The sequence below is a fragment of the Mobula hypostoma genome, chromosome 10, assembly GCF_963921235.1.
Source record: "Mobula hypostoma chromosome 10, sMobHyp1.1, whole genome shotgun sequence".
NCBI classification, from domain to species: domain Eukaryota; kingdom Metazoa; phylum Chordata; class Chondrichthyes; order Myliobatiformes; family Myliobatidae; genus Mobula; species Mobula hypostoma.
In genome coordinates, this window is record NC_086106.1 from 31,205,244 (window position 1) to 31,218,163 (window position 12,920).

Genomic DNA, 12,920 nt, shown 5'->3' on the forward strand with positions numbered 1-12,920 from the left:
CTAGCAATCCTAGTTTAAACTCTTCCCAATAGCCTTAGCAAACCTTCCTGCCAGGATATTGGTCCCCCTTTGTACAGGTCACACCTGTCCCAGAAGAGGTCCCAATGATCCAGAAATCTGAATCCCTGCCCCCTGCTCCAATCGCCCAACCACGCGTTTATCCTCCACCTCATTCTATTCCTATACTCACTGTCATGTGGCACAAGCCATCATCCAGCGATTACTACCTTTGAGGTTCTGCTTCTCAACTTCTTTCCTAACTCCCTGTAGTCTTTTTTTAGGACCTCCTCCCTTTTCCTACCTATGTCGTTGGTACCAAAATGTACCACAACCCCTGGCTGTCCTCCCTCCCACTTCAAGATATCATGGACTTGATCAGAAACATCCCAGACCCTGGCACCTGGGAGGCAAACTACCATCCGTGTTTCTTTCCTGTCTTCACAAAATTGTCTATCTGACCCCCTAACTATAGAGTCCCCTATCACTGCTGCCATCCTCTTCCTTTCCCTACTCTTCTGAGCCACACGACCAGACTCTGTGCCAGAAGCGCGACCACTGTTGCTTCCCCCAGGTAGGCCGTTCTCCTCCCCCACCCCCCCAACAGTACTCAAGCAGGAGTACTTATTGTTAAGGGGGACAGCCACTGGGGTACTCTCTAGTACCTGCTTCTTGCCCTTCCCTCTCCTGATTGTTACCCACTTCTCTGTTTCCTGTGGTCCCGAGGTGACCACCTGCCTATAGCTCCTCTCTATCACCTCCTCACTCTCCCTGACCAGGCGAAGGTCATCGAGCTGCAGCTCCAGTTCCCTAACTCGGTCTAAGGAGCTGCAGCTCGACGCACCTGGTGCAGATGTGGTCATCTGGGAGTCCGGTAAATCCTTCAGTTTGGCTCCTGTACCTCCTTCCTCATGGTAGCAATGAGAAGAGGGCATGGCCCGGATGATGGGGATCCTTAATGATGGACGCTGCCTTTTTCAGGCAATGATCCTCGAAGATATACTGAATGCTACAGAGGCGAGTGCCCATTATGGAGCTGACTGAGTTCACAATATCTGCAGCTTCTTTCAATCTTATACAATAAGTTCCTTTCCCTCCCCACCCCCTCTCCTTTATAGCTGCATCAATATGTTGGACCCAGGTTAGATCCTTAGGGATTTTGACACCCAGGATCTTGAAGTTGCTCTCTCTTTCCACTTCTTAACTCTCTGTGAGGACTGCTGTGAGTTTCCTCATCTTACCCTTTCTGGAAACCACTATCAGTTCTTCAGTCTTACTGATGTTGAGTGCAGGGTTGTTGCTATGACACCACTCAACGAGCTGGTATATCTCGCTCCTGTACCCCCTCTTGTCACCATCTGAAATTCTACCAACAATAATTGTGTCGTCAGCAAATTTATAAATGGCATTTGAGCTGTGCCTAGGTGTAGAGAGAGAGATCAGTGGGCTAAGCACTCATCCTTGAGGTGCACGAGTGTTGATTGTCAGCGGGGTGGAGATGTTATTTCCCATCTGCACACATTGCGGTCTTCCAGTTAGGAAGTCAGGGTCCAGTTGCAGAGGAAGGTACAGAGGTCCAGGTTCTGGAGTCTTCCGATCAGAACTCTGGGAGTGATTGTGTTAAATGCTGAGCTGTGGTCAATAAACAGCATCCTGACAGAAGTTTAAACGCAAACAACAGGAATTCTGCAGATGCTGGAAATTCAAGCAACATACATCAAAGTTGCTGGTGAACGCAGCAGGCCAAGCAGCATCTATAGGAAGAGGCGCAGTCGACGTTTCAGGCCGAGACCCTTCGTCAGACCCTCCTGACGAAGGGTCTCGGCCTGAAACGTCGACTGCGCCTCTTCCTATAGATGCTGCTTGGCCTGCTGCGTTCACCAGCAACTTTGATGTATGTTTCCTGACAGAAGTATTTGTTTTGTTCAGGTGATCCAAGGCTGTGTGGAGAACCAATGAGATCACGTCCTCCATAGACCTACTTTGCGATAGGCAAATTGCACTGGGTCCAGGTTCTTGCTGAGACAGGAGTTAATTCTGGCCATAACCAATCTCTCAAAACATTTTATCACCGTAGATGTGGGTGCTACTGGACAGTGGGCATTAAGACAGCTCACCTTACTCTTCTTGGGGACTGGTATGATTGTTGCACTTCTGAAGCAGGTGTAAAATTCTGACAGTAGCACTGAAAGATTCAAAATGTCTTTGAGCACAACCTGCTGGTTGGATGGCACATATTTTCAGAGCCCTATCAGGTACCCCATTGGGGCCTGGCAGCTCTTTAAAGATGCTCTAATGTCAGTTCCTGAGACAAGAGATCACAGGGTCATCGGGTGCTGTAGTTTTATTTTCCCTTTCAAAGTGTGCATAAAAGGCGTTGAGCCCATCTGGGAGTGAAGCATCACGACCATACATGATGCCAGGCTTCGCTTAGTAGGAAGTACTGGCCTGTAATCCTGGCTAGAGTTGACATACATACAATTCCACCTCCAGCTTCATGGGGAATTGTTCCTATGCTCATGAAGTAGCCCTCCGTAAGACATACCTGGTAATCTTGTATAGTCCTGGGTCACCAGACTTCAATGCTACAGATTTAGCTCTCAGCAGACTACGAACCTCCTGGTTCATCCACGGCTTTTTATTCTTGTGTACAGTATGTTCTCGTAGATGCACACTCATCCACACAGGTTTTAATGAAGTCAGTGACAGTTATGGCGTACTCATTCAGACTCGACTCAAATGCACGATTCCTTAAATTAACTTTTAAACCAGAGCAACATCCCCTCTTCCACTCTCTTGAAAGGGAACTGTACCAGTGACCAGAGTCCGTTCGTGTATTATCCACTTTGCAATGGATTTTTTAAATACCTTAAAACAATGTTACTAACTGTATGGTCCATAGATGAAGCTGTGGTTTTCAACTGTAGCGTTTAAAATGGGAATTTCATTGGAGCTCCTACACGCGTCGCCTTCTATATGATGCCTCAGAATCTCAGATGGAAAATTTCCAAGGCAATTTCTTGGCAGATAACGTGCTTAGTTAAGACTGAGGCTTAAAACAAGGTAGTGGTTCTCCGTTCAGTAAAGCAGTGTGAATAGAATCGAAAACAAAAGCTTTTTAGGGAGAGCAAACAGGAGATAGATAGGAGCGACAGGGAGTTATTCACCCAGAGGCTGCAGGAGTTCGATAAGTGGGTGATGGTCAGGGAAGTGAGGGAAAGAGCTCAGATGGTAGAGAGCAGCCCTGTGTCCATCTCCCTCAGTAATCATTATCTCATTTTGGATGCTGTTGAGCGGGGTGACCTGACAGAGGACGACCATGGCAATCAGGTCTGTGGCACTGAGCCTGGTTCTGTGGTGCAGAAGGGAAAGAGGAAGATGAGGAATCTGGTAGTCATAGGGGATTCCATAGTGAGGGGAACAGACAGGAGGTTCTGTCAGCCTGACAGAGTCACCCACATTGTGTGTTGCCTCCCAGGTGCCAGGGTACGGGATGTCTTGGATCGGGTGCAGAGCCTTCTGAAGGGAGAGTGTGAACAGCCAAAAGTCTTGGTACATGTTGGTACCAATGACACAGGTAGAAAAAGGGAGGAGGTCTTGAAGAGAGAATTCAGGAAGTTAGGTAGAAAGCTGAAAAGCAGGACCTCTAGGATAGTAATCTCAGGATTGCTACCTGTGTCACGTGCTAATGAGCACAAGAATAGCATGACCGGGCGTAGTAATATGTGGCTGAGAGACTGGTGTAGGGGCCAGGGATTCAGATTCCTGGATCATTGGGACCTCTTCTGGGGGAGGAACAACCTGTGCAAAAAGGACGAGTTACACCTGAACCCAAAGGGGTCCAATATCCTAGCGAGCACATTAAGTAGAGCTGTTAGGGAGGGTTTAAACTAATTTGGCAGGGGGATGGGAACTGGAGTGATAGGGCTGAAGAAGGGGAAAACAGAAATAAATCAAAGATAGCGTGCAACAGAGATTATAGAAAGAACAGGTAGGAGATGAGGCTTAATCACAGCCAGTGGCATGAGTTACAGGGCAATAGAGGCGTGGTGCAGTTAAAACAGAAAGCAACAAATACTGGACTGAGAGTGTTATATTTGAATGCACGCAGCATAAGGAATAAAATGGACAATCTTGAAATTCAGCTACAGATTGTCAAATTTGACGTGGCCATCTCTGAAACTTGGCTAAAGGATGGCTGTCATTGGGAGCTGAACGTCCAAGGATATACGGTGTATCGGAAAGATAGATTAGTAGGCAGAGGGGGTGGTGTGACTCTGTGTATAAGAAATAATATTAAATCATTAGGAAAAGAGGACATAGGATTGTAAAGTACAGAGTCTCTGTGGGTTGAGTTAAAAACAAGAAGAGTAAAAGGACCCCAATGGCAGTTGTATACAGGCCTCCAAACAACAGCCGGGATGTGGATACAAATTACAGCAGGATATAGAATAAGTATGTCAGAAAGGCAGTGTCATGATAATTGTTGGGGATTTTAACATGAAAGTGGATTGGGACAGGTCAGTACTGGACCTCAAGTTAGAGAATTTGTAGAACGTCTAAGGAATGACTTTTTAGAACAGCTTGTTGTTGAGCCCACTAGGGGATTGGCTGTGCTGGATGAGGTGTTGTGCAATCATCCAAAGGTGATAAGAGAGCTTAAGGTTAAGGAACCCTTAGGGAACAGTGATCACAATATGATTGAGCTAACATTGAAATTTGAAAGGGAAAATTTAAAATCCAATATGTGTGGATATTTCAGTGGAATAAAGGAAATTACAATGGCATGAGAGGGGAACTGGCTGCAGTTGACTGCAAAGGGACATTTGCAGGAAGGACAGCAGAGCAGCAATGGCTAGAGTTACTGCAAAAAATGAGGGAAGTGCAAGACAGATATATTCCAAATAAGAAGAAATGTTCCAAGGGAAGAAGTACACTACCGTGGCTGGCAAGTGAAGTCAAAGCCAAAGTAAAAGCAAAAAAGAAGGCATACAAGGAAGCCCGAGCCAGTGGGAAGATGGAGGATTGAGGAGTTTTAAAAACTTGCAGAAGGAAACTAAGAAGGTCATAGGAAGGAAAAGATGAATTATGAGAGGAAGCTGGTGACTAATATCAAAGAAGATACTAAAAGCTTTTTCAAATATATAAAGGGTAAAAGAGAATTGAGAGTAGATATAGGACCAATACAAAATGATGCTGGAGATATTGTAGTGAGAGATGCAGAGATGCAGAGATGGGAGAGGAACTGAATACGTATTTAGCACCGGTCTTCACAGTGGAAGACATCTGCAGTATACTGGACATTGAAGAGTGTCAGTAAGTTGAAGTTTGTGCAGTGAAAATTACGACTGAGAAGGTGTTCAGGAAACTTAATGGTCTGAGGGTGGATAAATCTCCTGGACCTGATGGAATGCCCCCTCGTGTTCTGAAGGAAGTAGCTGGAGAGATTGCAGAGGCATTAACAATGATCTTTCAAGAATATAGATTCTGGCATTGTACTGGATGACTGGAAAATTACAAGTGTTACTCAGCTATTTAAAAAGGGTGGGAGGCAGCAAAAACGAAACTATCGACCTGTTAGCCTGACATCAGTGGTTGGGGAGTTGTTGGAATCGATTGTTAGGGATGAGATTATGGGGTACCTGGAGGCACATGACAAGGTAGCCAAAGCCAGCATTGTTTCCTGAAAGGAAAATCCTGTCTGACAAACCTACTGCAATTCTTTGAGGAAATTACAAGCAGGGTAGACAAAGGAGAAATAGTAGATGTAGTGAACTTGGATTTTCAGAAGGCCGCACATGAGGCTGCTTAGCAAGATAAGTGCCCCTGGAATTACAGGTAAGTTACTAGCATGGGTGGAGCATTGGCTGGTCAGCCAGAGAATGGGAATAAAGGGATCCTATTCTGGCTGGCTGCCAGTTATCAGTGGAATTCACAGGAATTGGTGTTGGGGCCACTGCTTTTTACGATGTATGTCAGTGATTTGGACTACAGTATTAATGGATTTGTGGCTAAATTTGCCGATGATACAAAGATAGGTGGAGGAGCGGTGAATGTTGAGGAATCAGAGACTTAGATAGTTTAGGGGAATGGGCAAAGAAGTGGCAAATGAAATACAATGTTGGAAAGTGTATAGTCATGCACTTTGGTGGAAGAAATAAACTGGCAGGCTATTATTTGGATGGAGAGAGAATTCAAAATGCAGAGATGCAAAGGGACTTGGGAGACCTTGTGCAAGATACCCTAAAGGTTAACCTCCAGGTTAAGTCAGTTGTGAAGAAGGCGAATGCAATGTTGGCATTCATTTCTAGAGGTATGGAATATAAGACCTGGGATGTGATGTTGAGGCTCCAAAAGGCACTCGTGAGACCATACTTGGAGTATTGTGTGCTGTTTTGGGCTCCTTACTTTAGAAAGGATGTACTGACATTGCAGAAGGCTCAGAGAAGATTCACGAGAATGATTCCAGGAATGAAAGGGTTACTGTATGGGTAATGTCTGGCAGCTTTTGGGCTGTGTTCCCTGGAGTTCAGAAGAATGAGGGGGGGATCTCATAGAAACATTCAGAATGTTAAAAGGCCCTTACAGATTAGATATGGCAAAGTTATTTCCCATGGCAGGGGATTCTAGGACAAGAGGGCACAACTTCAGAATTGAAGGATGTCCTTTTAGAACTGAGATGCGGAGAAATTACTTAAGTCAGAGGGTGGTCAATCTGTGGAATTTGTTGCCACGAGCGGCTGGGGAGGCCAAATCATTGGGTGTATTTAAGGCAGAGACAGATAGGTTCTTGATTAGCCGAGGAGTCAAAGTGTATTGGGTGAAGGCAGGGGAAGGGTTGAAGAATTGGATCAGCCCATGATTAAATGGTGGAGTAGACTCAATGGGCCGAATGGCCTACTTCTTCTCCTATGTCTTATGGTCTTGTGGTCTAAAAGCCTTGCGTTCGATTTGGATCTTTTCTAAAATTGCCTCTTTCTACATCTTCTGGTTCTGGATCTTTCTGCCTGCTGGAACATGTTTCGTCCCATTCTCTCTGGGAACAGACTGATATCAGACACCTTTGTCTGGGGTAACCAGTGACCTGCAGCACTCACACTGGTGAGGGAGTGGGGTTTGAGTACTTGGAAAGTCTCCAGAGCAGCTAAGTGATATCATGTGCTCTTTGTAGCTCTGTGGGACACGCCCAGAACCTGAAATAATACTGACTGGGAGAGACAAACTGAGCCAAGTCACAGATTGACAACAGGCAGAAATGTCCATTCTGATACAGGCGGAAAGACAGGAAATTAATTGTCAGTCCGGATTCCTGGACAGTGCCCAGTTAGACAATGAGGAATTGTTCCTCCAACTTGGGCTGGATCTCATTGTGACAGCCTAATGTTAGAGACTAAAACTATTTAATTTAAAATGCTCTCTTTCACCCACTGATATCTTTTGTAAATCTTCTTGCAGGTTTGAAACATCAAAGAATTTCTGAATGGGTATCTTGAAAACAAAAACATCAGTTCTTCAGTGCAACATCAGTTCTGCTGTCTTTGTCAACTCACCAGCATTTGAAAACAATCAGTCTCTGAATGTAGAGGAGGAGATGTTTGAGAAGACAGCACAGCAGTCACAGCAAGGAGAATCCGAACACGTGTTCAGTGTAGGGGTGAGATTTGCATGAACCCACCTGGAGATAAAGCTTCTAATTGTCTTCAGATTATCAAAGGAGTGACCAGATATTCTCTTTGTAGCACCGATAGATCAGTTGTCAATCCTTGGAGATGAAGATGTATCTCATCCCAGCTGGATATGTGTTTTGGGTCTGAAAGGAAACATTCTGTTTTAACTCAGTGAAATTCACTGGAACCGGGGTGCTGAGAACACACCAGCATTTGTTCACCAGAGATCAGTTCTTCAACTGCAATGATTTTACACGGGGTTCACTATGACTAACATCTGACTTGGTGAATTGTCAGACAATTGATATCATTCACCTGCTCTCAGTGTGGGCATGAATTATCTCACTCAGCCAACCTGCAGATATACCAGTGAGTTCACACTGGGGAGAGGCCAATGATCTGCTCTTTGGGAGAGGATATACTCAGTCATCCAACCTGAAGATACATCAGCAAGTTCACACTATAGTGAGGCGGTTCACCTGTTCTGCAGGAAGCAATTGATTCTGTCATCCAAACTGAAGACTTCAGACTGGGGTGTCGGAGTTTGGATTTCAGTTCAGACACGGTCTGTAAGGAGTTTGTACGTCTTTGCCGTGACCACATGGTTTTCCTCCAGGTGCTCTAGTTTCCTCTCACAGTCCAAGGACATATCGGATAATAGGTTAATTGGTCATTGTAAATTGTACTCTGACAGAGCTGGGTTAACAGGTGGATTGCTGGATGGAGCAGCTGATTGGGCTGAAGAGGCCTGTTCCATGCTGTATCTCCAAATAAAATCAAATAAAATCCACACCAGTGAGAGGCCGTTCACCTGCTCCTTGTGAGAAGAGATTGACTCACCAAGTCTACGTGCAGATACATAAACAGGTTCGAGAGAGAGAGAGAGAGATATTGAGAGATTGTTCCACAGTTCAGTGTGTGGACAGGGATTCATTAATACATCCCACATGATGAGACAACAGCAAGTTCAAACTGGGGAGAGACCATTCACCTGCTCTGAATGCGGGAAGGGATTTACTTGCCCATCAAAACTGCTTTCACACCAGCGAGTTCACACCAGGGAGAGGCCGTTCACTTGCTCTGAATGTGGGAAGGGATTTACTGAGTCTTGTAATTTACTGGTGCACCAACGAGTTCACACTGGGGAGAAACCATATACTTGTTCTGAATGTGGGAAGGGATTTACTCAGTCATGTAACCTACTGACACACCAGCGAATTCATACTGGGGAGAGACCGTTCACTTGCTCCGAATGTGGGAAAGGATTTACTCTGCAATCTCACTTAAGGACACACCAGCGACTTCACACTGGGGAGAGGCCGTTCACCTGCTCCGAATGTGGAAAGGGATTTACTCTGTCATCTCACCTATTGGCACACCAGCGAATTCATACTGGGGAGAGACCGTTCACCTGCTCTGAATGTGGGAAAGGATTTACTCTGCAATCTCAGTTACGGACACACCAGCGACTTCACACTGGGGAGAGGCCGTTCACCTGCTCCGAATGTGGAAAGGGATTTACTCTGTCATCTCACCTATTGGCACACCAACGAATTCATACTGGGGAGAGACCATTCATTTGCTCTGAATGTGGGAAAGGATTTACTCTGCAATCTCACTTAAGGACACACCAGCGAATTCACACTGGGGAGAGGCCGTTCACCTGCTCTGAATGTGGAAAGGGATTTACCGGGTCATCTAACCTATTGGCACACCAGCGAATTCACAGTGGTGAGAGACCATTCACTTGCTCTGAATGTGGGAAGGGATTTACTCGGTCTTCTAACCTATTGACACACCAGCGAATTCACACTGGGGAGAGCCCGTTCACCTGCTCTGAATGTGGGAAAAGATTCACTCAATCAGCCCACCTTGTGACGCACTACCGAGTTCACACTCGGGAAAGTGTTTAAATAAGAAGCCTGCTGGATATTTAACCCTCACAGTTTCTGAATCCAGAGACAAACTCAAAAGTGACTGTTGGTGTCAGACTGTAATTATTGCTGCTCTCATCAAACCAAGTCTGCACCCTAGTGACTGGGATGGGAGGTGTTTCTTAATGCTAATGTAATGGGAATGGAGTTTAATATTCTGGATCAGTGACAAATAAATGAGTTCTATTTTAAACATTGACTCAGGTACTTAGTTAATCTACAACACACCGAGTTTACCGTTCGGAGCCAACACAGTCCAGCTGGTCCCTGCCCATGTTTCTGTTCCACCTCTGTCCTTTTAAATCCATCCCTGCTTTTCACCTCTCACTGTCCCTGCAGTGATGGGTTCCAAATCGTCACCAGTTGTGGGTGAAAAGGTTGCCCTTGAATTTCCTGCATGACTTTCTGCAGGCTGAAGACAAGCTCACTGCAGTTATGTCTGACATGTTCTTCATCCCTCAAACCTTTGTGCTGAGGAAGAATGGCATTGGTTGTTAACCTCCCTATTCCCTGTTCTTTTCAGTGTAATACATGAGAGTACAGATGCTGGAAATCCAGAGTAATACTCACACAATACTAGAGGAACACTGGAAGTCAAAAGAAAATTTGAAAGAATGGGACAAAGGGGGCCTTTTCGGGTTTGCTCCTGGAGACTAGTGGTGTTTCTGCACAAGTAATCTGGCTTCATGTCCAAACGTTAAATGGTATGGCAAGTAACCAATGGCTTCATTCTAAGTACAGTTACAACTGTGTTCCAAATGTCCAACATGCTGACACCACTTACTCTTTTTCTTGGCATCAAGAGTTCCTAGCATGTCTAACAATGTCCTGTTGAATCTCTCAGGCTGAGGATCATCTTGAGGATGATATAGCATTGTCCTTGAACTTCTCGACTCCAAACATGCTCAGTAACTCATGTATGAGACTGCTCTCAAAATCCTTTCCCTGATCACTGTGCATCCTTCTCGGGAGGCCATAATGAATGAAGTATTTCTCCCAACAAAGCTTTTGCAACTGTGGATGCTTTCTGGTCCTTTGTGATGCAGCCAGTCAGAATGCTCTCCATGATACATTCGTAGAAGTTTTTGTGTTTCAGTTGACAAACCAAATCCCTTCAAACTCCGACTGAAATATAATCGCTATTTTTTCTTCATTATAGCTGCATCCATATGTTGCATCCAGGTTAGGTCCTTGGAGAAATGGACACCCAAGAACTTGAAATTTCTCACTCTCTCCACTTCTGATGCCTAGAACCATAGAACACCACAGCCACTCGGCCCTTCTAGTCTGTGCTGAAACTTTATTCCACTAGTCCCATTGACCCGCACCCAGTCTATAACCCTCCAGACCTCTCCCATCCATGTATCTATCCAATTTGTTCTTAAAACTTAAGAGAGCCCACATTTACCACGTCAGATGGCAGCTCGTTCCACACTCCCACACTCTGAGTGAAGAAGTTCCCCCTAAATCTTTCCCCTTTCACCCTAAAGCCTTATCGTCTCGTGTTTATCTTTCCTAATCTAAGTGGAAAGAGCCTACTCGCATTTACTCTGTCTGTACCCCTCATTATTTTGTAAACCTCTATCAAATCTTCCCCTCATTCTTCTACGCTCCAAGGAATAAAGTCTTCTATGAGGATTGGTTTGTTTTCCCTCATCTTACCCTTCCTGAAGTCCACAATCAGCTCCTTAGTCTTGCAAGGAGTTGATTTAAAGGGTGACTCACTCTGGAGTTGTTCTTTACAAATCTCCAGTAGTACCCACAGAATCTAAGGAATGAGTGCAGAGCACACACAGTTCTTGGTCTTGGCCATGCGATTACCGCCTCTATCTTAGAAAGTTACCCCTCTATCTTGTGGGGTGTCAGGGAGGGGTAGCACCTCTGGTGGGGTAACATGTCGTGTCCTTTTCAAGGTGGTTAGTCCACCTTTAGTCCCCACCTGGCACTCAGCTCTCACCTGTGGCTCCCCGTGGCTGTTTGCATGCAATAACGGCCACACCCCGGCCAACGGCTTCAACATGCTGGCTAAACCAGGTGAGGGTAGCCGACGGGTCTCAAACCCTCGGTGAGATAGGGAGTTGTCTATCCCAGCATGTGAAGACAGACTCCAGAGGATTGAACAGACGAGACCAATGTAAAGTCCAACAGTCAAGAAGGCGGTCTCTGCAAGTGTTGTGGAACGCGTAGAGCAGGACAAGTCACAGAAGACGTCCTGGTCATCCACTGCGCTTAGTCCCTTCTCCAGCCATCTCGGCTCCGTCTTGCCACTGGATCCAGATGGGAATTGGGAAAAAGAGAGTGAGGCTGATGCTGTGCAACTCTCCCTCATTTAAATCCAAATCACGCACTAGTCTCGACACCATCTGGTGTCGAGGTGCTCATCGACGTCGACGATGGACGAACAATAGAAGGATCTGTTCATTCTGAGAGTCCATGTGTCGTACATAGTTATCTGACGTTTTACAGACTGACATTTGTCCAGAGATAGTTTTAAACCTTCAGCTTTCTGGTAGTCTAACGTCTTCAGTAGTCTTGTCTCACGCTGATCCCTTCCTCCACCATCAACTCTGCCCTCAAATGCATCTCTCCCATTTCACGCACATCTGCTCTCACCCCATCCTCCCGCCACCCCACTAGGAACAGGGTTCCTCTTGTCCTCACCTACCACCCCACCAGCCTCCGCGTCCAACATATAATTCTCCGTAACTTCCGCCACCTCCAACGGGATCCCACCACCAAGCACATCTTTCCCTCCCCCCACCAATTTCTGCTTTCCACAGGGATTGTTCCCTACGCGACTCCCTTGTCCATTCGTTCCCCCCCATCCCTCCCCACTGATCTCCCTCCAGGCCCTTATCCTTGTAAGCGGAACAAGTACTACACCTGCCCTTACACTTCCTCCCTCACCACCATTCAGGGCCCCAGACAGTCCTTCCAGGTGAGGTGACACTTTACCTGTGAGTCTGCTGGTGTGATATACTGTGTCCGGTGCTCTTGGTGTGGCCTCCTATATATTGGTGAGACCTGACACAGATTGGGAGACCACTTTGCTGAACACCTACGCTCTGTCCGCCAGAGGAAGCAGGATCTCCCACAGTGGCCACACATTTTAATTCCATGTCCCATTCCGATATGTCAATCCATGGCCTCCTCTACCGTCGAGATGAAGCCACACTCAGGTTGGAGGAACAACACCTTATATTCCATCTGGGTAGCCTCCAACCTGATGGCATGAATATTGATTTCTCTAACTTCTGTTAATGCCCCTCCTCCCCTTCTTACCCCATCCCTAATTTAATTTATTGTTATTTTTCTCTGTCTT

General features: G+C 46.0%; 1 protein-coding gene across 1 annotated transcript in view; it reads left to right on the forward strand.

Moving 5' to 3' along the window:
• LOC134352804 (gastrula zinc finger protein XlCGF8.2DB-like) overlaps nucleotides 1-9,760 on the forward strand; it is a 29,291-nt gene extending 19,531 nt beyond the window's left edge. Inside the window, exon 2 of the mRNA XM_063060285.1 lies at nucleotides 7,453-9,760. Within this exon, the coding sequence (XP_062916355.1) occupies nucleotides 8,612-9,577 (966 nt within the window). The 5' untranslated portion in view covers nucleotides 7,453-8,611 and the 3' untranslated portion in view covers nucleotides 9,578-9,760. The remainder of the gene's footprint in view (nucleotides 1-7,452) is intronic.
• The last annotated feature ends 3,160 nt before the right edge of the window (nucleotides 9,761-12,920 follow it).